Genomic DNA, 27,399 nt, shown 5'->3' with positions numbered 1-27,399 from the left:
TTTTAATACAATTTTAATTCATGCACATGTCAAGATGTAGTAAAAGTCTACCATGCCAGAAACCTGAAATAAGTAATTTTACCTTTTAGAAAAAAGGGCTGCCCATAATTCTCTTGCAAGATTTCAGAAATACTTATATTTAATATAGTAGTGCTTTCCAGGGAATTCAAAAGCTAAAGCCATGTTGGCTGGAATAATCTATATTTTGATTTGAACCCCTCAAAATAACTCACTCCCTTAATTACTGTCTTGTCTGACAGGGAATCTTGTGAATACATATTGTTTGCTTTAGTCACAGAACATGTGATGATGTCTTTGACAAATAGAGACACTATTTCATGACATTAAATCTTACTTTCAAACTAAGAGTTTTCTACCTCATTTGTCAATAAAAACCATTACAGACTCCTGCTATGCTATTGATCCTACTCCAAAACAGGAACTCATATGAAGATTAACCTGAAAATAGCCATAATTTAGAAATGCCTCTGACAAATCACAATAGATCCCATTCAGAGTTGCTCGTCATTGTCATGTAACAGTTATCCACTTGTAGCTGACTCTAAATAGATTTTGTCTACTGAAGAATCTGGTCACTAAGCATTTAGCCAAGGAATAATTTAAGAGGGGGAAGAAAAAAACCCAGCAAACCATGTTAATAACCACCATTTGCCATGCAGGATTTGAGGAATGATTCCTCACACAGAAACTTTATAGATTTGCTAGCGTTTTACAAATTTTGCATACACCTATAAATTTCCTATGGCCTTTCACTGGTCAAGTGCAATGACTTTATGCTAAAGGAGCCATATGAACTACCACATATGTACAGGGGTTGCCCTTTTCCAGGTACAGAATTCAGCACTTTCCCTTGTTAAACTTCATAAGGTTGGTGGTTGCCCATCTCTTAATTTGCTGAGGTCTCTCTGCAGGGCCTCTCTGCCTTTGAAAGAGTCCTCCCAATGTGGTGCCAACAGCTCCTCCCAATTTGGTGCCAACTGGCCCAAGCAGGGTGCAAAAGCACATCCTGAGATCTATGTATCCACCATGGAATTTGTCACAATGGGACTGTGTCAGTGGACTCAAGAGGTGACACTCCTCAAACTTCATTATCCATGGCTTGTGTGATCTACTTGAGAACACCTATACAGCCTGAATTCTTGGGATGAACATCTGCACTATACACATGAAGCAAAGCTTTCTGAAGGAAAGAAACTTCAGAAGTTTGATGTTGTGGAGTGAAGTGGTCCTTGTAGTTGGGAAAAGGAAGTCCCCATCCAGACCTGCAACATATTTGAGTTGTTTTTGAAACAGGTTCTGGCTTAGCTTCCTGTGTAAGGAATTCAATTTACATGTGTTAAAATGACTTTTACTCTTAACCAGCATGTTATAAATGAAAACAATTTGGAGATTCACTTCAATACTGCACCAAACCAAAGTGTTAATGAGCACATTCATAAATGCTTACCAAAAGGAAAAATAAGGTCAACAAACAAAGACTTAAAATAGCATAATCACTTGTCATCAGCTGACTCACACACAGCTAACCTTGTAATGAGCTCAAATATCCATAGTTGATTTAAGAGTTTCAAAATATCTATCAGAGCCTTGATTTTAATGTATCAAAAGACGCAGAACCCTCCACTTCGTTTTCTCTGATAACTAGAGGTTTGGTGTACACACCTCTTCCTAAAAATATTATTTTTCATTATATAAATAACTTAAGAATATAGAAGTACCTCTGACTCTGGATGATAACACACTTCTCCACAGATATTTTCGTCCTTTTTACATTCTAATGAGATGCACATTCTATTACTTCTGCTGCTCCTTGGAGTTTTCAATGAAGCACACTTCTGCCATGCTTTACGTAGGAGTTCATATCCCAGGATAATGCCATTTGGCTGTCCTGGCGATGCCCAGTTGATTTGAAGAGATCTGCAATAAGAAAATCAACATCTGTTCAAATTTTGGATGTATTTATGCCTCTATAGCTACTTATATTAAATGATTAGCACATAGCAGCTCCTTTTCACACTAGTTCACCTGGAGTGAAACATTTTGAAGTTTATAAAATGTTCTTCTGTATAACAAATTCCACAGATCAAAGGTCTAAAAGTTTCTAAAAAGTGTCAATATGTGCTAATATTCTATGAAAAGTAATCACACACACAAAGTCCTTAAATGTTGCTGTTTAAACGACATCTCATTCCCACTTCTGGAAACTTATTTGTAATAAACTATCTAGCATTTTACTCTTTTCATTTCATAACTCCTTTCCCTCTGTGCCTTTGCCAGTGCAGCTTACTCACATTGTGCTCAGCCATCACTTAGAACAGGCTTGTCTTAATCTTGCCCTTCCCTTGTTAAAAAAAAAAAAAAAAGAAAAGGATGTTGCTTTGAGATGTATTCTTCAGCATAGAATTAAAACTCATTACAGCATCAGTAAGCACTAGTTCCCTTCTGTACTTAAATATTTTCATTGGCATAAAATTAAAAGTAAAAGACTGAAGTGTTGATCATGACTAAGACTCAAGACTTCTGACTGACTGCAAAAGTATCCCTGCAGCAGTCTGCAAAGACTGTCTATAAAACAAAATCCTGTAGCTGATTTCAACTTTGATATCAGACCATTGTCAGTTTAAGGAAAAAAATATCTTAAGGGATATTAAATCACACTCAGCTCTAGCATGCCTATCACTACTAAAAATGTGTAGCTATTTACTTGAAAAACTCACTTAGGGCTATGATAAATTAAAAAAAAAAAAAAAGAAAAGTGACATTTGAAACAAAAATATGAATTTTCCACTGATATTTCAAATGAACACTTAATTTCTTGTGTAATAACTGCAGAGTCTTCCATAAGACACAAATTCCTTTCACTTTGACTCTTTGGGTAGAGAGAAGGAGATCCCAATACTACATGTAGACCAACAGGGGGACTGACAACACTGCATAGTTAGGGTCCAAGTACCTCTTTTTAATCTTCATGTCCCAATTATACAGTCACTGTCAGAATGCCAGTGACATCAGAAATTAGCATTAATTTGAAGTGAAAATGCTACAGTGAAACAGCAGCTGCTGAGATAAACTTTGACATCTTAACAGAATAAAAATAAGTGAACTATTATTTCACTTGCTTGAGGTATAAACAGAGGAATTCACACTGCAATAAGGCTTTGCAAACCAGGAATTAATGTCACCCATGAGGGAATAAATTCACAGGTGCCTTGTAGAGTTGCCATTATCATTCCAAGGTCTTCACCTGAATCATAGATTTAATTCCATATTCCATCCATTGATATTTTGTATTCTCTACCTATTCTACCACAAACACATACATACACAATGCACTCATCCACATTTAAATAATGTTACACTTAAAAACAGAAAAGCAGGAAAATACATAGTACAAAGTTCAGGAAAAAATGGTAAAAAGAAAGGAAAAGAAGGGCAGTACTTTAACCTTTATAAATGCCATTGCAACTCTCTCTTGGTCTTTGCACAGAATAGATCACAGGAGCAAGGAAAGCATTCCCAGTCATATTTTTGAATGATTTGCTTTCTGCAAGTTTCATTCAGACCCTCATGAGTATATTTTCAGAGTATTATGCCAGGTTTTTTCAGTTTTTCAGGTCATATTTCTCTCAAATATAATTTTAAATTAGGCCCAAGAATTAAAATAATTATTTAAACATTTTGCCTTTTTGGCAGAGTTCAGTATGTATTCCTTCCTTTAAAAAGAAATCACTTTATCATTGCTTGATAGATACACATTTGGGGTGAACATAGCCTGATATAAAGAAAAACTGCAGCTGAACAAGGAAAGTATGTGGAATGGGAATTCACTGACCAGTGCCAACGAGGTAAAGCTCAGTATGACCTTTGAGAACAGGCTCCTAGACAAGTAAACTCTTTCACAATTTTATGGGTGTTTCAGTTATGTCTAAGCCTTCTGATGCTTGCCACCCATGGCAAATCATGGCAACACAGCAAGAGCAGTGCACAGCTCAGTTTAGAAAAGAACAGCAGGGTTTTCATGGTACTGCAGAGGCTTTTTGACATCCCCCATCTGAAGGCTGAGCTGAAAATCTTCTTGAGCAGGTGCAGATTTAATGGGACACAATGGGCGCTTTAGTGTGCAGGCAGCTGTGTCGTGTGTGGCGCATCTGACGCAGCTGCAGGAACACGGGGACAGAGCCTGCCTGTCCTCTCCTTCTACCCAGTCACTCCCTGTGGGATACCTGGAGTTGTGTCTACCCTGGGAAGCACCCACAGCCTGACCTGCAGAAGCAGACTCACAAATTGTAGGCATGGACAAAAAATGTGCAACGCCACAGAGGTGGGGTATAATCCTTGTCTGTCCAGAGAACACTCCAAGTGTCTGCCATTTATGGAAGTTCCTATGCTGGAAGAGTCCCACTGCTGTCACTGAGGTGAAAATACTGATGCAGGCAAGGCAGCCTAGCCAGGTTCACAGAAACAATCTGCTTCAGACTACAAGTCCATGAAAGCATTTTCAGGAGAACAATTTCAAGAACAATTTCAAACTGATCCATGAAAGTGAATTTGCTTTTGTGAAGGCAAGCAAAGTAAAATAATTTGGCTCAAGAATGTAAAGATTATTTTTGACATTTTCAGGTAGGTTTTTTTTTAATCCATGAAAAATAACAGTATTTTTTAATTTTGTTAAAGCTTCAGATATATTTTGGTAAAACAGACTTCGAAAATAAACTTCTGGGGTTTCCCTGCTTCATCACCAGCTCCAAGTGCCCATAAGGCAGAAAAGGACTCCTGATTTTTATTTTTTTTCCTCAGTACAGTAGTAAGGGTTTAACAGTGACATTTTAAGATATATCAAGTTTTCACTTCAGAATCTTGATAATGAATGCTCCATTAGTCTCATCACATGCAGGAGTTAAATTCAAAAAATCAAAGATTTAATGACTTTGCTTTTAGGGAGTTGAATTAAAAAACAAACAAAAACAAAACCAAAAACCCCACAAGATTCACCTGACAGTCTTAAGATAGGGAGCACTGCTATTATTAATGACTAGTGGGTAAAATATTTCCCTCATCAGGAGATCCCACATACTGAGCAACTGCTGCAGCACTATTGCACAGGAATTAAGTACCTGCTGCATGGTGGATGCAGGGCTGACATAATTAGAGAAGGCAGTATGTCACAGTCCAGACACTCTAGTAAATGGCATCATGTCACTGCTGTTGCTACAAACTTCCTGGAGAACCCTTTCAGTGCTTTGTGTTTCCCATGACTACAGTAGGGAGACCAATCAGGTGTCTTCTGGCTCACTGACCATTTCCACGGTATGGAAAATCAGACTCCCTGGTCTTTAGTTCCCAATATTCCCTTGCTGAAATCTGCACTACATTTTCTCACCTTCCATTTGTCCAGCAGTGACACCAATTTAAAGGCTTTTTAACATGGCACAGCGGTTTGATGCTTTCATATTTGATTTCCATAATCCCAATAATTTGTTGCTATGTTTTATCCATTTTTTCTTAAAATCTTTTTCACTAGCATGTTCATTTGAAATAATTCCTCCTCCTCATTCACCCACAAACAGCAACAGATATAGTAACCTTCTAAAGTCCCAAGATACTGAATACCGAGCCAAAGAATTCACCCAACTCTTCTCCCATGGCCTTATTTTCTTTGAGCTTTCCATTACACCCTGTCTAGGGTTTCTGTTTTCCCCCAAGATACTTAAAGGGCCCTCTCTTCATGAACCTGTGAAGGATTTTCCCTAGATTGCCTAGATTAGGCCATGGTGTTTTCTGAACCATCAACCTTTGAATTAGGCATGTAACAGAATTGCTGTAACAAGGAAAAAGAGAAAGAAGAAGAGTGTTTTAAAGTGGAATGAACTACTTTCCAACACTACTTTCCATGAGAATTAAATCCACTACCCAAACTTTCAGTCAGTATCCACATACATTCAGTACTCAGAGAACTTTCTAAACAATGCAATAAAATACAATACTTGTCTACAGAGTCAAATCCTGAGGTCCTAATTAAAAACAAACCAAAAGCATATCAGATTTCAGTGGCATTTGCTTCTACCTAAACATGGTCAATGCAACCTCTACCCCCAGAAATCCCTAAATGAAGGCAAGAAACACAGCAAAGCAGAACCTGACTTAGGACTCCAGGATTGGGTGCCACACTGTTTTCTATTTGAAGTTTGGCACTATAAAATAATTATATCAGGATTGCGACCTTTTGTGCCAAGTTTCAGCCTGAAGCTGAGTTATTAAGGGGTGGAAAAGTAAGGTATTTATAATGGCTCTGGTGGTATAACCTTCATTAGAACAGTGTGGATGAAGCTGCCATCAGAAAGACTTCTAAGTTGGTGGGTGAAATTATAATTTCTGTCATGTAGCACCTTGAGGCAAATTTTAAAACAATTATTTGTGAATGCTACAAAGACATTATCCTACAGCATTCTCATCAATAATACAGCCCCCCAAACTGATTCAGAAGAGGGGAAAACGTCATTATTCCAATTAAAGACAATAAACTGCACAGGTTTTATAATATCTCAGGTATCCCATGAGCCTCTACTCTAGAAAAGCCTTTTTTCGCTCTCTGATGACAGATATGTATTAAAACACACTCTTGTCCACACAAACTGGTTTTTTTTTTGCCCAAGCTTTTTCTATTATGTAGGATAAATAAGCAAAATTCATATTCAGCCCAGCACCTGCCAAGGCTGTCAGCTGTACTGTTTGTCATATTTCAATCAAAGCTGAAGCCAGCCAGTCATTTTTATACTGCACAATCCCTACATACTCGAGGACCAGAATTAATGAATTAGCTATTGATTAAATTCCACTCTAGCAAATCCACCGTGGCAAATAAATGAACTACCCGGGGCACATGTAGGCCACGGCCAGACATGTCCGGGCAATCGATCAGTAGTTAGTATTCTTTTGGGATATAAGAACAGCTGATGATAATATGACATGTAGGAAAAGGCAGTGTAGAAACACAGTCTGTTTCTGGCTGAGCAGATTATAAAGTAGGAAGGCATTTTTGATCCTTTTGCATTCATGTGTTATGACATATTTAGTCTATATATAATAGCAGAAACATGCATAAGTGTTTGCAGTACAGACAAGTACAGACAATACAGACAAAGACATACATAAATTAAAGCCAAGGGCAAAAGATGAGATCCTGAATTGGGTTCTTATCATCCAACGAGCTTTGACTGTATCTATATGTGTGACAGAAAAATAGCAAGCTTAATTTCACCCTTATACAGAGACAAATGCTCAATTCAAGGAAAACATACAAATAGCAAACAGGAAGCTGAAGTCCTTAAGAGATTTGAGGAGCAACTCCATTCTGTTGGCCATTTTTGAAAGCTCAGATGTTAGATACAAGTTATTTTCATAAGATTTTTTTTCTTTTGATGAAAGAAACACTGCTAATAAGCATACTTCAGCAAAAGGGGAAAGTCACAGGAACGATAAACACAGGAGGTTAACTGCTTTATTGTTGGTGTAATTCTGAAAAATGTGTTTGCAAGTTGAGTTTTACTTTGTCTTTGGAAGATATTAACTCCCAAAAAATCGTTGTATAAGCTACTATTTGGCTGCTTCTAAAGACTGCAAATTTGGTGCTCCCTTTCCAATTGAGAAGTTTGCCCATTCCTGTGGATGTAGAGGATAGGCAGTTTGCAAACAGTGGTTCAAGGAGACATAGATATGCATGCCTTTTCAGATAGCTTACTAATTCTTACTGCTGTGATAGGTGACTTTTTTTTTTTTACCCAGAATTATTCTAAGTTTCCATTATCAGCATCGCATTGCTCCCTGAACATTAATCTTCTTCTTCTTAACTGACAGCAGAATGTGATAATTTTCATTCCACTACACTTCTTCTCTTAACTATTTCCACTTATGCCTTATTTATTATCACAGCACAGTGATACCCAAATGGGTATGTACAATCAGCCAAGGGTGAGACTTCTTTGATTGATCTTTCAGCGAAAAAACTCCAAGACCAAAGATAACAACCACTAAAAACGTTTTCAAAGTGCATACTGAATTCTTTCATGCACCTTACTCAATTTTGAGAAGACAGCTTTACATTCTGGTCCCCATTCTGGCTACAAATGTCCCTGATACATGAAAGCCACCTATAGCACAGTACCTTGAGCCAATTATGTGAATAATGGGTGCTGACAGCTGCTTTGGCTCATCTTCCACAGTGGTGATCTGGGACCCATTGCTCCTCACGCAGGCATACACCGTGCAGGCTTCAATCTGATGAAGAGGAACATCAGGTTCACATACTCAGCTGCAGAAATTTTTCAGCTCCACTACTTGTTTATAGACTTTCTCTTCACCCAATATATAATTCTTTTCTATTTAAGAGATTCCAAACAGCCAGGAAAATACTGCAGCTTTGAGATAAGTATATCTGCCAGAGATATACTGCACTGTATCATATTTTCCCACAGCATTTTCAAAAGAAGGGTACATGCAGCCCTCTGGCACTAATTGCTGCTTTCTATTAAATTATCACCAAAAGAGTTGCAGTGAACTTGTTTGTCTGTATGTCTATGTAGACCTCAGTACGCAATACTGAAAAAAATGTGCTTTCATTTAAGACCTTGAGTCATGCTTCTATTCATACTATATATTCTGACATAAAAATAAAAATAATTTTTACTTAGTGTGTTCCATTCCTTCATGTCTATTTCGTAAATTAAAAGTGAGAAATGCAAATAGAAATTATAAAATTTTTTATGAAAACATGTCACAGAAATAAATTGATATTCCTTCAATTCTTGGGATTAAACTAAGAAGACGAAAAGTGAGATAGGTAGTGGAGGATCATAACATTGTTTCTGTATTGTCAACAAGGAAGTTACTCCAAATAAAAAAAGCATGAAAATGAAAAATAATGCAATGAGATTACCAGTGAGATGCACATGCATCCAGGATAATATTGTTTACAGGAAAAGAAGAAAAATAATCAAAAGGAAAAAAAAAATAAAGACATCTTATTTCGGTTTTACCTATCACTTTGATGCAAGTATAAATACTAGCACAGCAGAAGAGAAGAATAATTAACATCTCAAGCAACAGAAGGCGGCCATGGTAAATTAATATAGAGGGTCTATAAGTGAGGCAGTACACTGAATTTGCATTGATATTGAGAAAAGACAAATGTGTTTCCAAGTGGCATTCAGAAAGTCGTATGTGTATTCATGGATGGAGGTTTGCTGTTTCAGAGGGGCTGGAACATGGAAATCTGTTATAGTGTGCATGACTGTGATGTTTATTTATGGCATGGAGTAACTGGCTGCAAATTTTCACAATTAAGTATACATGGTACTACTAAGTTTATCTAATATATAATAATATAAACCAAACCTTCATGAAATATATAGGAATAGTTACAATTAAGTGTCAAAATCCATTTCTTGAAGAGATGAATACAAAGTCAGGATAGAAAGATTTTTTTTTTTAATTTTTGTTATTATATTTCTGCCCACAGTATTTTGCCTTTCACTAGATATGTGACTAGTAAGGCAAAGAGAGATAAATGGAAAAGCAAAGAAAAAAATGTTGCACATATTAAGACCATAGAAAGTACTGTGATGATTTCAGAGATCAGCTCTGCTGCCTCCTCAAAAGGATAAGGAAAAAATTGATAATGGGATGTCAAATGCAACATCATTATTTCACTGTACAGATATATCATGCATGCCTGATGTTTCTTAAACAATTGCAATTTTCTTTTAATGAGTAGGAGTAGAATCTTTGCCTCTTTGTAATATATGTTGGGGCTTTGCTAATGCTGAAGCACAAAGCATTTAGGGGAAAGTAAATGGAGTTTTGACACTTTGAAGAAAGGGATAATGGAAATTTGTGATGAAAAGTGTACACAAACCAAAATATACTAAAAATAAATACATTCCTTGTATGGATATGCACACAAGCATCAGTGCAAACACATGTCCATGTGTGTAAGGAAATTTATGAAACAATATTCTTCTTGGAAATCCAAGCAGAAGTAAATAATTAAAATTAAAGTATGTCACACAACCCAGAAAACATATTCTAACCTGAATATCATACACGGTGAAGGGAGACAAATCTGCCAAAAGAAAGGATCCTGGCTCGCTCATTCCCGTCTTGTACTGCTGGTTATTTACATAGACAGAGTACCCTGTGACAACACCATTCGGGTTTGAAGGCGATGTCCAGATGACACGTACAGCTGTACTGTTGATGATGACAACCTCTGGAGGGAACATGCCCTCAGGCTCTAGAAATAAAGGAAGAAACTGAATAAACTCCAGCTGTCTCTGCAAAAGCACTTGTTTAACCAAATGCAGATTAGTATTTAGGTTTAGCAAAGGGTTCACTGCTTATCTGCTTTCCTCTGATGAAGTTATCACAGTCTGTAGTCTTCTGTAAATTGGCTTATTATACTCTCAGTTAGAAATCATGAGAGCTGATGGTAAAATGCTGTATACCAGCAGCACAGTGTCAATCATCAGTAGTATGTGGCCAGTGAGATATGGTGATAAATTACTCACACATCTGCACTGCCAACATGCAAACATTATTTTTATGTCTCCCCAATCCTACTTCTTCAAAAAAAAAAAAAAAAAAATAGAGCATTTTGCTTCTAAAGCAAAACCTGAGACCAAAATACCTTATGTCTGATGGAACGTGACATTATCAGCCTTATAGATGAAGTAATATGCAATATTGCCATTATGTAAATGGTTTCAAATGTTGATTATTCTAGGTAATGATGTAGTCTAACACTTATTTTAAAAAAAAAGAAGAAAAAAACCAACACCTTCCTTAGCGTTAAATTACATAATTATCTAAGCATGTCAGAAATAACTATGCAAAGGCCTATTTTTATCATAAGAAACCATCTTTACCAGTTAAAAAATTGCCCTTACCATCAATTCTATTTTATAAACAAAAGGTGCTGACCTTTGGCATGAGAAAGGAAATGGAATCCTCCCTTAAAGTGCTTTGCTAATGACCTGGAACACTTGCTTCTGAGGTAATGATATTATAATGTTTATAATGAGACTTTATAAAGCAAAAAGATTAGAAAGACCATTCTAAACACATTTCAGATGCACAATTTTTTTTATTATTATTATTTTATCCTCAACCTCCACCCCCAGATTTGCACTTGCCCACTGGCACAGAAATTACTCATAAAGAATTTTCTTAGAGGCTGAACTTGCACGCAGAGTTTCTAGTGACTCAGGAAAGGCCTTCTGTACATCTGTCATGTCAAAAGCATGTCGCTTCACAGAGCAAATCTTTTAAAAAACCCTTTAATTGTTTCTAAATTCCACCATTTATTGATATGAACTCAGTTCCAAACTTAGTGCATACAAACAAGAATATGCAGGAGGAGATAAGAACAAACTGGGTTAATATCTGCTATTAGAGCTTTTGCTTCTGTCTCAGTGGGACTGTTTATTGATCTACCACATGATGACAACCAGCACTTAAGCATTTTAACGTTTTAGACCTTTTTCCTTTTATACCGGAAATTTTATAATGGAAGGATGACTGATCTCAACCCTAACAAAAATCAATCAATTTCATTCTCAGATTTTAAGCCAAGCTGCATTCACTGCTAACCAACCTCCATCTGAGGTAGTCACATGCACAACTTCGCTGTTGATGCTGTGGACTCCATTAAAAACTTGAGAAAATATCTGATACTCTGTGTTGGGCTGCAAATCATCTATGACTACAGAGTTGACATCAGCCTGGACCCTCAGAGATCTTCTCTCATCAGTAGAATTCAAGAAGAGGGTGTAGTAAACAACATCTCCTTGCAAATCCTGCAGTGCTAGGAAAAGAAAGGAAAAACATTGGGACATCAACTGGTAAATTTTCAGTCAGCAAGATTCTTATCAACAACATTCATTGTGAAGAGTAAACCAATTTTTATGCAGAACCTCTTATTTTAAAAATTCCATCAAATGCCTCCAATTTCACCCTTTTAAGGAGTGACGCAGATTGCTCTCCCTAATTTGTCAAAATCATTAATGGTTCATCATCCTATCCAGCACTGGAGAAAGCTTTCTTTCTTTAGACATCCCCATGAGACAATGGAATAAACAAATACGCAAAACCCACTGAAAGCAGTGGGGTGCAGGCCTTTTTGCTGCTTCCCTTCAAATAACACTTCCCAGAGCCCACTCCAATCCTGTGTTATTCCTCTAGCCATGAATAAAGGACCTGTGCCTATGCCATAAATTCCAGTGACATTCAGCTTTACCCATTCACAGTATAGTGAGAAGCTATGTGTTATTTTTTCAGAACAAGCATGAGCACATCATCTACATTTAAAGCTGTAATCACCCTGAAGCATTATACATAACAGCGCAAAAATCCCACATCCTCACATTTCTTTCTTAAGTGTATTTTACCCAGAACTAACTTCCCCAGAGAAAGACAGAAAAAACAGTACAGTTTTCAGGCTACACAGGGAATGATATTCACTGGTCTGAGCTGATGGTTAAGCACAGATTCCAGGTGTCTTCTCCATTTTAGTGACTCATGTCATCTGTTATCTTTTCTGTCCTTTGTCAAACAGTTTAAATTCAGGTCTGACTAAATGCAGCTGCTTTTCCACTAGGCATCGAGATGAAAATATAATTACAATGAAAACTGTAAGCACTAACACAAAAATCCTGAAATGACACACCGTGCTACTGAACAGGACTCAGCTCACTGGGACAGAACGCTGATAAAAGCCAAAAGCATTTTTTAGACTTAATAATATATGGGTTTGTCATCTAAACTCTTCATCAAGAATGATATGCTATTTTTAAGTGGTACTGATACAAGGCCTAGATCTTTAGAAGTCAGAAACTTTCAGTAGGGAAAGACAGTAAGGCAAATTATATTGAAACTTCCCAAAGTTCACAAAGAAAACAAAAAACTAATTTGAAAGCTAATATTATAAAAAAGAATGAAACACTAATAAAATAGTTAATACGTTTAATTGCAACATAAGAAGTAATAACATATGATAAGGTTTTCAAATAATGAATGGCCTTGTCTTGGTGTTTAGCTTCTACATTCACAAACATATATGGAGGAAATTTCTAAGATATGAATGAAAATAAAACCAGATTGCATTACCTACATCTAGAAGGTCAGGGGTTTAGATTATCAAGGTAATGAAACTTCAATGAGCTGCTTCAGATCTATTACATTTGTCAGTTTTTATAAGCATGCTCACTTCAGGCATGCAATTACAAAATAAAGAGACTACATTTGTTGCAATTCAGCACCCAGTCCTTACAATATCATTTGAATTTAAGTCATGAAGAAATTCCCCTCTGCTGTATTAACAAACCAACTAGAGAAATTGGCTAAATTCATTTTAAGGAGCAGAGCATAAAGAAAGAGAAAGAGAATCTTCTCATTGTGAAGGAATGTAGATGTAAATTTTTATACAAAGGGATGAAATAGGCCACAAAGACAACAGGATTTTGTGAAGTACTGCTTTATACATGTCTCACGAGTTTGCATTAACTATTTCTTAATTTTCACTATTCTCATTCTGAAGAAAGAGCATATAATAAATACAAACATGACTGAGAAAGAGAAAAATGTGCACATTTTTTTTCCTATTTCTTTCCTCTCCTTTCAAGGACATTTAGGTATATTATAAATCAAGGCAAGGACCATGTTTCCTCTGAGAGCAAGGCAGGCCATGGTAAGTGATGGCAGGTTAACATCTAGTTACTGGAATAAATACTAAGCACACTTACTTGGTTTTGACCATTCCACTTCCACGGCAGTGTGATTAACAGCACGTGCAACAAGGACACTTCCCTTCTCGGGTAATCCTGCTAATGTAGTAGCTATCACTTCTTCACTTGATGTATATCCTACCTCGTTGTGCACTATGAGCTTGTACTCATATGTTGTGTACCTAAGACATTTTAAAAATAATTAAATGGAATGAAAAATGCAGACATAGAAAATATTTGCTGTAAACCTTCTGCCTGTGCCAAAGTTTTGTTGTTTCTTCTCCCCCTGCACAAAAATTCATCTGCATGGGATGCACCAATGAAGACTTCACAAGAGGCATCTATTTTGTGGAAATTATTCAGCATGATTAACATGGTAACAAAAATAAAACACATTATTTCACTTCTTCATAGTTTTAGCTTCTGAGGTGTTGGGAGATTACAGCTCAATTCAATATGTAATTACAGGGGTGGCAACCTGCCAAAATTTGGATCAGAATTTAATCAAATGAGGTTTTTTTCATCTTTTGGGAAACCCATTGATTTTAACTTGCAGTATCTCATTTGTAAAAGGGATTCACCACACAGTCAGCATTCTTCCACTACAAAAACACCCCAAAAAAGTCACCTAGGAGTTCAAACTCATTTAATAAAGTAATTTTCCTCAGAACTGTGCATATTCCAATTACAAAGATTTATTAAAAATTACATGTGTATTTACTAAACCATGTGACTGTCACGTCATCATTTCTTCCCTATAGCAAAAGGCATATTAATGTACTTTAAGTGGGATTTCATAATCTCAGATTTAATTTCCTCATAAAAAGCCTCCCACAAAACTGCATAAAGACAGAAACTCAGGATCACCTTGTTCAAATTTTCACTGAAGCTGCATGGGATAAATGTCTACAAATGCAATAAAGAAGTGTACAATAAATGCCTAATATTTAGAGATTTTAGTACAAAAATTACTCACCCACAGTGTATATTTACTTACTTTTTGTATTTATTTTAAATGCTTTACTAAAACACCCTGATTTTTGAAAGAGCTAAGCTTTAGCAGTCCCACTGAGAAGAAAGCAACTTAATGAGAACTCACTAGCTCCAACTCTAAGCATTGACAAACAGGGAAAATATACGAAACACATCTTATTTCTCTCTCTGGTTCTTCTGTCACTTGCAGACATTTAATTCTTTCTTGGACATTGTAGCACACATACAATAAAAGAAAAAAGAAAGTACTCTAGTCTTGGAATTTACTGATGAGAATTTGTGATTCATTTTTTTTGATCCATATTTTCAACAATGAAAATCAAATGAGTCTGTTGTAGCCTGTTAGAAATGAAGAAAACATCTGACAAGATCAGTAATTCTGAAACATGCTTGAAGTATGACAAATGAAAACAAACGCTGATATATTAATTTTCTTTTGGGAAAAATAAGGCTTGAGTGCTTGAATCTCTCTGCAGCATCTTCTCTCCAGCCACTAACTCCTGAGCTGTTAACTGCAAAACCATAGCTGCAGTTTGCAGAACCTTCCCCAGGAGAAGTGTTAAGGTGTGTCCAAGGGTTAGGCACACTTTTTTGGCCACAGCTCATTCCACCCAAAATGGTGCCTAACGACCAGTCACTGAGGCTCTGTCTCAGTGAATTGCCTCAGTGAATTGAACCTCGGAATTGAATGTATTGCCACCTCTGAATTGCTGATATAACTGCTACATTCACAAAAATATGCTGCAGCACTAAAATATGCAAAGCTAAAACTATGGGCAACTCTATGCAGACTTTCAAGCATGGCTGAGAGTAAGAAATGAACACTTGGGCAGGATTGATACAAGAACAGCTCTGTGAGCACTTACTGCAACAGATGGAAATGAGCAGTGACTTTCAGCAAGTAGGCAGAAGCAAGCAAGAGGCAGTAGCCCTCAGCTTGCTTCAGTGTGTCTCTGACAGGAGCAGAGGTCATGTTCCCCTGATTCCCATTGTGCTTAGGAGGGATTGCTCACTCAATTTTTACAGAAGTAGAAGGAAAGAACAGATATTTGAGGGTCAGTGATTGACATGGAATTCTCATAAAGCACACCAGCACACAGAACACACACACACCCTGAAACCATGCATGAGGGTTTTCCTGAGACTTTACCTAGAAAAACCCAATGCAGAATCAATGTTGAATCCTCCATTACAATTTCTTTATTTGTGTGTTTTTTCTTAAGGAGCAACAGCCTTGACTTCAAGATGTAGAAACTAAGGTTGATCAAGAGTAAATGCCTTGCTCTACCCCACACAGCAGGTCTGTTACACACTGAGGAACAGAGCACACACTCTATTTCTCCATTCTAAATACCCTGCATTTAATGGTGATAAAGCTAACACAACAAAATCAGGTGAAAAAAACATTGCTGAAAACAATTTCCAGGTGTTTCCCTCAAACATGCTTTCTGCCTGTGCTATAATTTTGGCATCACGCAAATTTACAGCATCTGTACACATAAATCTAAATGGTTTGATTGCATGAGCATATCCATGCTAAAATTTCATGAGACTTTTATTTTCATTTGTTTTTTAAAGCAAAACAATGTATGAGTCAAGAATGACACACTAATAATAAATCTCTGCATATTAGAATGATTAACACCAAAGATGATGACAAAAAATATTTCATTACATAATTAATATGTTCACTACATAAAGACACAAGAAATACTTTGAACTATTAAACATACACTATACAAAATGCCAGCATTTGTTTTTATAGTTTTTGTAATCTCACCTGCTAAGACCCTTATCTTCATAAAACCACTGAGTTCCTGAGTAAATATTGTGCCACAGATTTAAATCTTCAGGGGGATTTGATGCAAGTGGTTGCTGGATTTTACGTCTCAGGAGCTCATATCTAACACAAAAGACAAGCAGAACACCAGGATTATCTCAACTAATGTTATTACACACAAAAAAAAAAAAAAGAACCCAACCAGGTTTTTTTTTAAGCCACACATTATTTTGTTTTTACAGCTGTAAACTTCCTGAGATAAACATTCTTTTTAATGTTTTGTGATTTAAAACATTCAATTACTAAAAAAAAAAATACACTACTTTGAAAATGGAAAATGAGGCATTTCCACTTCAAAAAAAAAAAACAAAAAAAAACAAACTAGTTTATTCAATGATTTATGGATTTTAAACTTTGTGGAAATGTTATCAAGAACAAGTCCAAATGCCTGTAACGGTGTCTTATGCAGACTTGCGTGATAAGCCCAGGTTGATCCAGAACATCAAATGATTATGCCTCTTTCTCGCAAATGTACTGAAACAAAGAGCACTGCCATTATCATTCTACTATTATTAGTAGCTTAAGTATGCCTTTGTACTTAATGTGTTTGCAAATAACCAGAGTGTAAATTACAGGAGAAAACAGGCACAGAATGAGTTAACTGTTCCAGCCATCTGTAGACCTTAGCATGGCACCTTCATGTTTGGGTAGAAATTCATGATGTGAGCTTGAAAGACCAAATTATTTCATCCTGGTTTTAATTGGTATCTGAAACAGTATTCCTGTCTCTGTTCCAAACAGCAGGTCAGCCAAAGCCCATCTTTCATCAGGTCAGCCATGAGACTGCCTGATTTGGAAAACATGCTTTCCACTCAGGCTGCATCACACACTCTCCATCATCTTTTATACAAAACTTCTATGGAATTTAACAAAAATTAGATCACTTAGTGCCACAAACTAAAGGGGATAATATTATAGTTTGCATTTCCTAATCATTCTAGGGATTACAAAGGAAACTACATTCTAAAGGAAACAAAATTAGATATATTTGTTCAAAATCTTTAGGATTACTACTCTTTACTACATTCCACAGGACTGTGTAATTTACTCTTTTAATAATTGTTTCAGTTTGATACCCCAGCAAATTAGGGTCATATGCATATATATTCCTTTAAATACATAACTTGATTCTCTTAAGTGCTGAGCTGCTCTATTTCATCTTGCCCCTGCCTCCCACTCTGGAAAGATGCTTACTGCTAAATTCTAGACAGATGTGGCTACTCAGGCAGATTTTAAACACTCTAATTTTAAATGCACATTTGTGAAAATTTTTCCATGTTTAATTGTTCTGCAGAATACCTTGGTGTGGGTCACCACTCTGTTGTAATTATCACACTGACCAATGGCTTTGTGTGTAATTTGACAGTTCTTAAAGTTAAGATCATCTCCAGTCTGATAAGAACATGTTGGACAACACCATCTCAGATTTGAGACCCTGAATGAAGAGGTATTTAACAGGTACTGAATACAGTGATTTAGTGTTGCTTCAAAACCAGACATCAACTGAGATGCTCTTATGAGAGATCTGACACTTTCTGTGCTCCACAGCAGCTAGGAAGTCCATGCATAACTTCCCACAACTTTTGCCCTTGAGTTTAGGGAATAATCTTCAACAGGTACAAGCAAGCATTGTGCCACTTAGTGAAGCCAAACTGAATTACTGCAGAAATTCGGATTATAACTTCAGAAATTAAATAGCAAAAACTAATTAAACTCCGACTCTGTCCAAAAAAATCAGATGACTTTATAACAAGAACAGCTCTCACATGAGTGGTTCATCAGTGTCAACCCAAAGACAGATCATTACAGCTTTACAGGAAACCATCCTGGCATATTCTGTCCAATATATTTCATAGACGAGTCTTGAAAAACATCAAATCTTTTTGAACACTGAGTGGCGATCATGTGTAAATCACCCCCACTGGCAGCTGCTGCTGCTGCTCTGCTTGCTGCAGACTTCTTGTTCCATCATGCTGTACAGAGCAGCTGCTTCAGTGGTTGTTCTTGTTGAGGGCAGCATGGCACACCATGAAAGAAATGAAATCTGCAGATGTAGGTCGTGCTGAATTACTTCAATAATCTATGGTAAAATGCTCATGTTGTTAACCCCAGAATAACAGACACTGTTTTTCTGAAACTTCAAATTTTACTGTAGAGCAATCATAATTTCATCCAGTTGTAGTATGCCCTAATTAAGCCTGAAGAAAAAGTCAAGCTACTGTGCTGTAATAACATACGCAACTGAAACAGCATTACATGATAATTATTGAACCCGTCAATATACCTAGAAGAGAACTACTAACCAGAACATATGGACTAGAGAGCTATAATTCCATGCACAATGTTTCACGATACGTTAAAGCACTAGAATGAAAGATTTGACATTTTTTATTGTGTCTATATAAAGATATATTTGTCTTTATAAATCTTTATGCACTCAAATCCATATTTCTTTAATGTATATCTACACACACATGCTCAGTATTCAACATTCAAGTCAAGATTCCCATCCCATCATTCCAGACAAATCTCAGAGGAGATTCCTTTCTTTCGCTCCTGTGGTGAAACCCAGCCTGCTATACCGAGCACTTCCTTGAATTTCCTATTTTGGCTATGCCCTCACACTTCTAGCCCTTCAGCTTCCATTTTTCTCATGCACTGTCTCATTTAAAATTTATTCATCACTTAAATTTTGAAGATTATTTCATGTCATCATGCTTCCAAATGGTCACTTTCTCTTCATGTGGAATAACCCAGAGTATAACCCAGAGTATCAAGAATATTGGATGTGTTAATTACTCATGTTTACAAAGATCTCTTATTTTTCTTGTCATTTTATTGGTGGAACTTGTTGCCTGAACTCGTCACCAAAAAGTGGCCGATGCTGCAACCCAAACCACTTATGACTTTGCAAATATCCTGTGCTTGCTCCTTCTGGTTTTTCAGACAGCACTGATCTGAGACCCAGAGCCTTCCAGCACAGACAACACACTTGCCCTGAATAATCCTGAGTCTTCTCTGAGCCCTAAAGAGGAATTTCAAAAAATCCAAAATTAAGAGATCACATGATGAAATCTGCATCACTCAGAATTTTCTGAGTCAGATTTAGATAAGGAGAAGCAAACCGCTCTCTCAGTCTCAGCTTACCTCAGATGGGGACCATTGGGCCTCAGCGGTGGTTGCCAAGAAATGGCAATAAAGGATTCACTGATTGGAGTCACAGACAGGGGACTGACACTCTCAGGAATTGTCGAGGGTGTGGTCACTCTTGTGGGCAAACTCTCAGTGCAGCCTCCTAGAAAGCCATCACCTCCAGTGCAAGCTATCACCGTGACCGAGTAGTTGGTGTAGGGGACCAGGTTGGTCACCAAATGGCTCAGCCTCGATGAAGGGTTCCCAGCGATGACAATGCGTGGGTCAGGCATGCGAATCTCGTAGTTCAGGATTTCTCCATTCGGAATCAGAGGAGGCTTCCAGGAGACCTGAAGGAGGAGGGGAAAAAGAAATAAAATTAAAATAACAGATTTCTTACAGTCACATCGCAGAAATACAGACGCAGCATAATACAGATGGACACAAGCGGGATCTGAAGATGTTCTTCTATATCAAAACAGACTTTTATTTTTAAAGGGATATCAGTTAGAAATCTAATCTTTAATTTTAGTGAGGTCCTCAGTAACAGTTGTAACCATTGAAAAATCTATTATTTTGCTTTACCAATAAAATGTGAACACTCCACATCACTCAAAATTCCATGAGATGTTCAGATGCATTAGCAGAAGTACAATACTTATCATAAGTATCACTGTCACTTATTTTCCAAGGGTGTATTTCCTGGCATGCTTGACTATGAGTGGCAGAATAAAAACAAATCTTGCTTTGTGTCTCCACAGTTTTCAAAAAGATGTAACTGCATTAGCTTCTATAAGAAAACACATTTTTCTGCACTTTTCGTATGATGAAATAGGCAGGTTTTCCCTTTTATTTTTAATTAACAAATTACACTGGTAAGTATCAGATAAAGAACAGGGACAATTTTCCATTTTAAGAACTATAAAATCATACTGAGAAAACTTGATTGCAAAAAGATTGGAAGTTACATACAGAATTCATGTTTTTTACAGATTTATATACACACATGCATATGTATTTATATATATACATACTGCTACCTTTACTGTAGTTTTGTTCTTACTGAACTGAGGTTAGGTGAGATTTTTTAAGTTTTTAGGGTTTTTTTGAGGGAGGGGGTCAATAGCACATTTACATATATATTTATTCTTACCAGCTCTACTGAAGAATCACACACAAACAATTACACTACAAAGTGCTTTAATGTTCTAAATTATTTTTTAAGGCTTCTTGCCATGGTACCATGATAGAGGAGCCTTCAGACTGGCACAACGAGGACTTGTAACCTGACATGTATTAGGAATCTCAAAGTTTCATAAAGGTAGTGTAAAAGCATCTATCAATACTCATTTCCCTAGAAATCCCAGTGCAGGAAGCATACAAGATTTGCTCTGGGACTGTTTTCCTTGCCATTTACCCACTCATCTAAAACAATTGCTGTCTCTTTTCCTCCCAGGCATGAAAAAATTAAGGATTGAATCCAACATAGAAAAGAACACAAAAATGGAGAAAATGTAGATATGCCTAAAACCTAGGTATATATCTAAAACCTAGGTACAACAAAGAAAATACTGTTAAACAGAAACACCACAATACTTTATTTTCAGTTAATTTGAACTTTTTCCTTAATTCTCTTAGTCTTCAAAATAACTATCTTTAAAAATGCATATGCACAATTATGCAGGGCCCTGGAAATAGAGAAGGTTGATTTATAAAATTATTTTTTTTAAAATGGGATTACAAAATGTTATAATTTAGGTACAGAAGGACCTCTTAGGCCATCAGACTTGTAAGAAAGCTGGCAGCAAAGTACTGTAGAAAGCTGAAGGATTTTGATAACAGATTCTGGAATACTATTAAACAGAGAATTAGAAACAGGGTGATCTTGAGTAAAGACAGCAAAACCAAGATTATTGGTGCCCACATAGGAAAGGCTTAGCTCTGGCTAATTATCAAATGCTGTATTCAGATTTCTGTTGCTTCTGGCCCCAAATCATGTTCGAACAAATAAAGAAAATACCACTGATAAAGCAGTGCAAAATTTCACACAAGGTAGGAATTGATTCTGCACTATTCTCACAGACATTGAGTAGAACTCTCTTTTTGATGTATTTCATGTGATCTAGTGATAAGCTTAGGAACCAGAAGAATGGACAATTAGCACAGACAACAGAAAAAGTTTTCAAGTACAAGTATGTGCTGGTTTTGGCTGGGAAGAGTTAACTTCATAGTAGAATGGGGTTAGTATGGGGCTGTTTCAGATTTGTGCTGAAAACAGTGTGGGTAACACAGGGATACTTTTGTTACTGCTGAGCAGCATTTACAAAAAGTCAATACCTTTTCAGCCTCTCACCCCAGGAATGAAGCAAGAGGCAAGGGACACAAGTCGAAACAAGGGAAGTAAATGCAAAGAAAAGTAAGTGATACACAGTCAGAAACTGGAACACAGGCTGTACAATTCTTGGACATGCATGGATGAAGTACCTATCCTGAAATTCTGTCTCAGTGAAGGTAAAGTATTTAAGGTCTTTTACCTGAATATTAATAAAGAAAATCTGTCATTATTGGTGAAAAAAGCCTTCTTGTTGCTTAATGCTAGGTGACTCCAAAAAAAATAACTGCATGCCAAATACTTTGGAAAATACCTGGTACTACCCTCCCAGAAGATAAAATTGTCTCAAAACATTCACTTTGTACCAAAAATTATTTGCTGGAAGAGAGGATGAGTTATTTTCTAATCACATTTCATTTTTGATGCCTAACTTTTATGTCTAAACCTACAAAATTACTCTAACACAACTTGTGCAACATTCACCATGCCCTGTAACCCCTTCACATAAAGGGACAGTTTAATGACAGGAGAACAGAGGGTGCTCCATAATCTCAGCTCCTGAGTTTCACATAGTGTGTGCCCCAGCTGGTAACACCTTCAAAAACTCCCAGGTGCTACTTCACAGCATTTTTTGTGCTCTCACTGGTACAGTAGCTCATACTGTAAGTAGCAGATATGCTTTGTGGGGCTTACATTGGGAAATTTCTTTAAATTTTAATGTTTTTTCCCTGAGAGAAATAAAAACCACCCTGAACAAAGTATATTCGGCCAGCACCACACACTCATTTTTGTCTGGGTATGGATATCCCACACAAAGATATGAAGATCTGTTGTTGCTCTGGTTAATAATTTTTTTAACGAAGTAGTGGAATGAACAAGGATACTCCCTAACCCTTCTGTGTCACTTGAGCTGCTTAGAATTTCCTGTGTCACCTGGGAATGACAGGACTTGCAATCCCTCACAAACATCTTTTGTCAAGAGGCAAGGGACTGCCTGACCCATAAATGAAGATGATGGAGCCAGCCTGGTTAGCACACACGTGGCACTACTGGACCTCTTCTCCTCTTGGACGTGCCAAGGTTTGAGGTAAGAGCTTGGCAATGCATGAAAGCAGGAAAGCTCACTAGACAGGCTGTGTTGGAAGCAGTAGCAGTTTGTTCATTGATTTGAAGCTCAGCAGTGAGACCATGAAAGAGGATGCCCATGAGGAAGAGAGAATAAGGTAACTACTGGGAGAGATTAACTGATTCAATGTAATGACTCTGGAAGCTTTCATTTAAAGATCAAAGGACCTTATTTTCTCCACCACAAAATTTAAAGAGACAGAAATTAGCCATTTTCCCCCCATTAAACAGTTATAACCTTGGAATTTTTTTTCCTTTTTTGACAGCAGTTGGAACCCTGCAACTTAATTCCGAACTATCTGAGGAGAGGCATTGGCCCATGTAAGCTATTTTACTATTCAGGCCTGGCTTCAACAGTTTGCTTTCAAATCAGTGTGTTTGGCTTCATTTTATTCTCATTTCTCCTAGATACTGCTTGTAACCTCTACAAACAGAATGTAATAAATACACTACTGAGAGCTTTTCACTGTTGGTCTCAAAGCACATTGTAAGTCTCAAAATGCAAATATTATTATTCCAGTTTTAGAGATAGAAAGACTTAATCCCAGACTAAATCACGTATCAGAAAGAAGCAAAACTCCAAACAAAGACCTGCTACCCTAATTCTGCATTCCAGCCACTGGACTAGTCCTCTGACAACATCCCAGCTCCCATGGAATAGTTGGGAGAAGAATTTCCTCCAAAATTCTCATCTGTCTTAACAGAAATTATTGTGGCTTCAATCAAGAGCCAGGATCATCCTGGAAATGCAGATTCTGAGAAAGGTCACTGATAGCTCTGCTCATAAACTTCGCGCATGAGTTACACTCAGCTTCAGCAAGGACTACCACAGAAGAACAGCATGATCAAGTTTGCAGTAACAGATTACTACTACAAAAACTCCTAGGACTTGGCTTGAGTGGTGGGAAAAACAAAAGAACATTTATGATCCTAAACACCAACATCAGAGAATTTCAACTTTATCAAAGGCAAAGGGATGATGATGATGAAACCCCACTGCATAATCTATATCAAATGAGCAAGCTGTGCAAGAAATCACAGTCCTGACATGTAGAAAACCACTAGTGTGCAAGTTAAGGTTGTTCCTATGGGTGTTGGAATATCCTAAGTCACTCAAGCAGCACTTATGTGTCAAATGAACCAAGGTCTCCCTGACCTTAGCAGCATTACAAGGCAATCTTCACACAAGGATTGATTGCTCCTAAACAATTTCCCTCATGCACCAGGCATACCTGCATAAAACTGGAAGACTGGTGAACAAAGTCCAAGCCCTTTTTTTTTCCCTTTCCCAGCATGAAGCTGTTACCTGGGTGTGCTGCATCTCCCTTTAGCAGACACAGCTTAGGAATCAGGGTTGTTTCTACTCTCAAAATTATGTTCTGGGGTAACTGCAGACTGAAGTGTTTGGAGAATGAAACAGCACAAGAGAGTTTTAACCTGGAACAGAGGAAGGGTCTTCACAGACTTATTCTCTGCCACACAGTGACCTGCAGAGGAGGAACACTGAAGGATCACCTCACTGTTAGCACTGACTTCAGTGACCTTGGAGTAAATAGCACTGCACCGAGCATTCTGAAATCAGAATCAACTTCCCAAGACAGCAAACATTAATGTGTGAGACAAAAAACACCAGGTCCATAACATGTGCCCATAACTAATTCTGTGGGAAATGGAAAATGGATAAATTCTTTGTCATGCACGATACTCAAACTGTAACTACAGACTATGTTGCTTTAAATGTGTCAGTGATATCTGTTCCTTACAGCTGAAATCTTTCTCCTGTGTATTTTAATCCCAGCCTATTTACAGAACAACAGGCATTTAGCAGTCCGCTATCCAGGTTCTGGGCTAATGAAGAACAGAAGACAACCATAAAAATAGAGACTTGTTTATTTGTGTTTGCTCACTTTCATATCCAATTTAGTAGTGAAATCTGAGAAATGGCAACCAGAAATGTTTATCACTATTGCAATAAATGATAATCTACTGCACTGAAAGAGTACAGATGGCAACTTTTGACAATACTGTGACAGCAAACTAATGACATTGTTCAATCTGGAGGGCAGAATAGCAACTTTCTCTGCTTCAGTTTCTTCTATACAAAGAACAGAATGGCAGATGAACAGCAAAGTAAGACACTGTCATCTCTGTAGGTAACAACAAACATGAATGACAATTGCATTAAAAAGCCTATAACCCTTCCTCAGTCAGAGAACTCATGAGGAAATACTTCAGAAAAATAATCAATCCATGGAAAATCAATGACATTATTGAATCAATATGCAATACAAACAAAAAAAAGAAATTAGAATAGCAATTAGGTGCCACAGAATCACCACAGCCCTGCATTCCTCACTTGCAACATATATAACATATATTAAGAGAGAAGTAATAATAATTTTTATTTTTCTCATTTTGTATCTGATCAAATTGCAGGAAGTTTCTTTAAATGATGTTATCATGAAGGAATAGCACAGCACAAGAACTATATGTCAATGAGGTATTTATTCCATCCAACTAGGAGGAAACCATTCCCTTATAAACTCTTTATAAACACTAAAAAGAAAAAAAAAATGTTTCCCCTGGAGAGAAACATCAGGATTATGCACAACTCATGCCAGCTTCTATCTTTAGAAAAAAAGTTAAATTAAGGACGATTGGAAATGGCTGCAGCTTTTTATCTATCAGTGGTCCAGTTGGTGGCAGTCATCAGTGAGGGGGAGCAATACAGGCAACATGAGGCAGCAAGTCTCTGGTTAAGCCAATAATTAAGACTACAGCTGCCTTTTCCAGGCCAGAATCCTCAAGATAGAACCCCAGCAGCAAAAGGGAATTCCTCCTACCAAAAGTTATGAGGCCAAAGTTGGAATATTTGCATACTACAGTTAATTTAGTTCCGTGTACCCAGCCACATAATGCCTTTCCTACACAATGAACTCTATTAAATAATTATTCACTGTGTAAACCAGCCTCTTTCTCAAGCCACTCAACCTAGCTACATTTGCGAATGTCATATCAGTGTGAAGTGTGAGATTGAAGCAGCACAGCAATTGCAACCCTCACAAGAAAAGGAAACAATTTCTTTTCTACTTCTGTACATTAGGGTATAGCAAATCTTGTGTAACAGGAATAATGTTCATGGCATTGGCATATACTAAATAAAGGGCTTCTGCAGTTGCTGAATACCTCCACTTCACTTTGGCATTTAATCAGCCACAAAAGCAGTTTATTGCGCATTATACTCCGCTACCATGAACATTATCAATTCAGCAAATATTAAAAAATATCATGCAGGTGTCACAGAAATGGGTACTTCAAAAATTATCGACAGCTTTATGCTTTCTGTTGCTCAAAGGAAAGCAAGTTAAATGTTATGGAGAGATATTGGTGCATTCTGATTAAAATGAAATGTTAAAGGAGCACACACATATAAGAACTGTTTATCCTGAGAGTGACCTGCAGTGCTGATATTCTCCTCCTTGCAGAGTGAAAGCATTGGTCTATGAAAATAAGCTGTATACTCAAGTGAGTACTATCCTGGAGCACTTTGAATTCTTCACATCCTCAAATAATTTCTATTGATTCAATGACTAAATAAAGGAATGGAAATATATTTCTCTTGTTTTGTAAATTCTCTCTGTTTTCAGTAGTAATAAATATTTGCACTCATGGTTTAGGGATTGGTTGCACTGACAGCTGAAAGCCTCTATCGATTTGCTACTGTGGCTTGGTAAAGGAGCCTCTTGCTAATCTTTCCCACAGCGCCTTTCCAATACCTCCTGCTCTAACCTGCTCTAACCAGCTCTCTCTAGGGTGAGAGGTAATTAAAATCTCCTTCCCAAAGAGATGCCTTGTTTTCCACACTGTGCTTAAGAGTTGCTATTGCAGACACTGAGGTAAGAGCACTGTACAGCACCAAGGACTCCACAAATTTCATTTGAACACTACATAGGTGATACATGCACTACAGTTGTGCTGGGCTTGAGCTACTCAGGAGGGAAAGTAAGCCTTTCTAGGACTCTTAGGGGCACCAGTGTAAAGTAATTCCATATGAAATCCATCCTATTTTCACACAGGAAAACATTTCAACCACTTAGAGGCAATCTTTGCAGAATACTGCACAGTTGTTCTGTCTGGGCAACTAGCAATTTCTGGAATGAAGGGACACAATAGGTTCACAG

At 37.2% G+C, this 27,399-nt stretch overlaps 1 protein-coding gene across 6 annotated transcripts in view; it reads right to left on the bottom strand.

Annotated features, from left to right (window-relative positions):
- Positions 1-27,399, bottom strand: part of USH2A (usherin) — a 374,152-nt gene that overhangs the window by 99,911 nt on the left and 246,842 nt on the right. For all 6 annotated transcript variants that reach the window (XM_053974132.1, XM_053974137.1, XM_053974131.1 and 3 more), the window contains 7 exons: positions 19,777-20,111; positions 16,570-16,692; positions 13,815-13,978; positions 11,669-11,878; positions 10,107-10,309; positions 8,183-8,295; positions 1,740-1,938 (listed from right to left, as the gene is read on the bottom strand). In XM_053974132.1, coding sequence (XP_053830107.1) covers positions 1,740-1,938; positions 8,183-8,295; positions 10,107-10,309; positions 11,669-11,878; positions 13,815-13,978; positions 16,570-16,692; positions 19,777-20,111 — 1,347 coding nt within the window. The remainder of the gene's footprint in view (positions 1-1,739; positions 1,939-8,182; positions 8,296-10,106; positions 10,310-11,668; positions 11,879-13,814; positions 13,979-16,569; positions 16,693-19,776; positions 20,112-27,399) is intronic.

The sequence above is a fragment of the Vidua macroura genome, chromosome 3 (genome assembly GCF_024509145.1).
Source record: "Vidua macroura isolate BioBank_ID:100142 chromosome 3, ASM2450914v1, whole genome shotgun sequence".
NCBI classification, from domain to species: domain Eukaryota; kingdom Metazoa; phylum Chordata; class Aves; order Passeriformes; family Viduidae; genus Vidua; species Vidua macroura.
The sequence above is the reverse complement of the archived record's forward strand: the minus strand, read 5'-3'. Positions and strand labels throughout refer to the sequence as shown.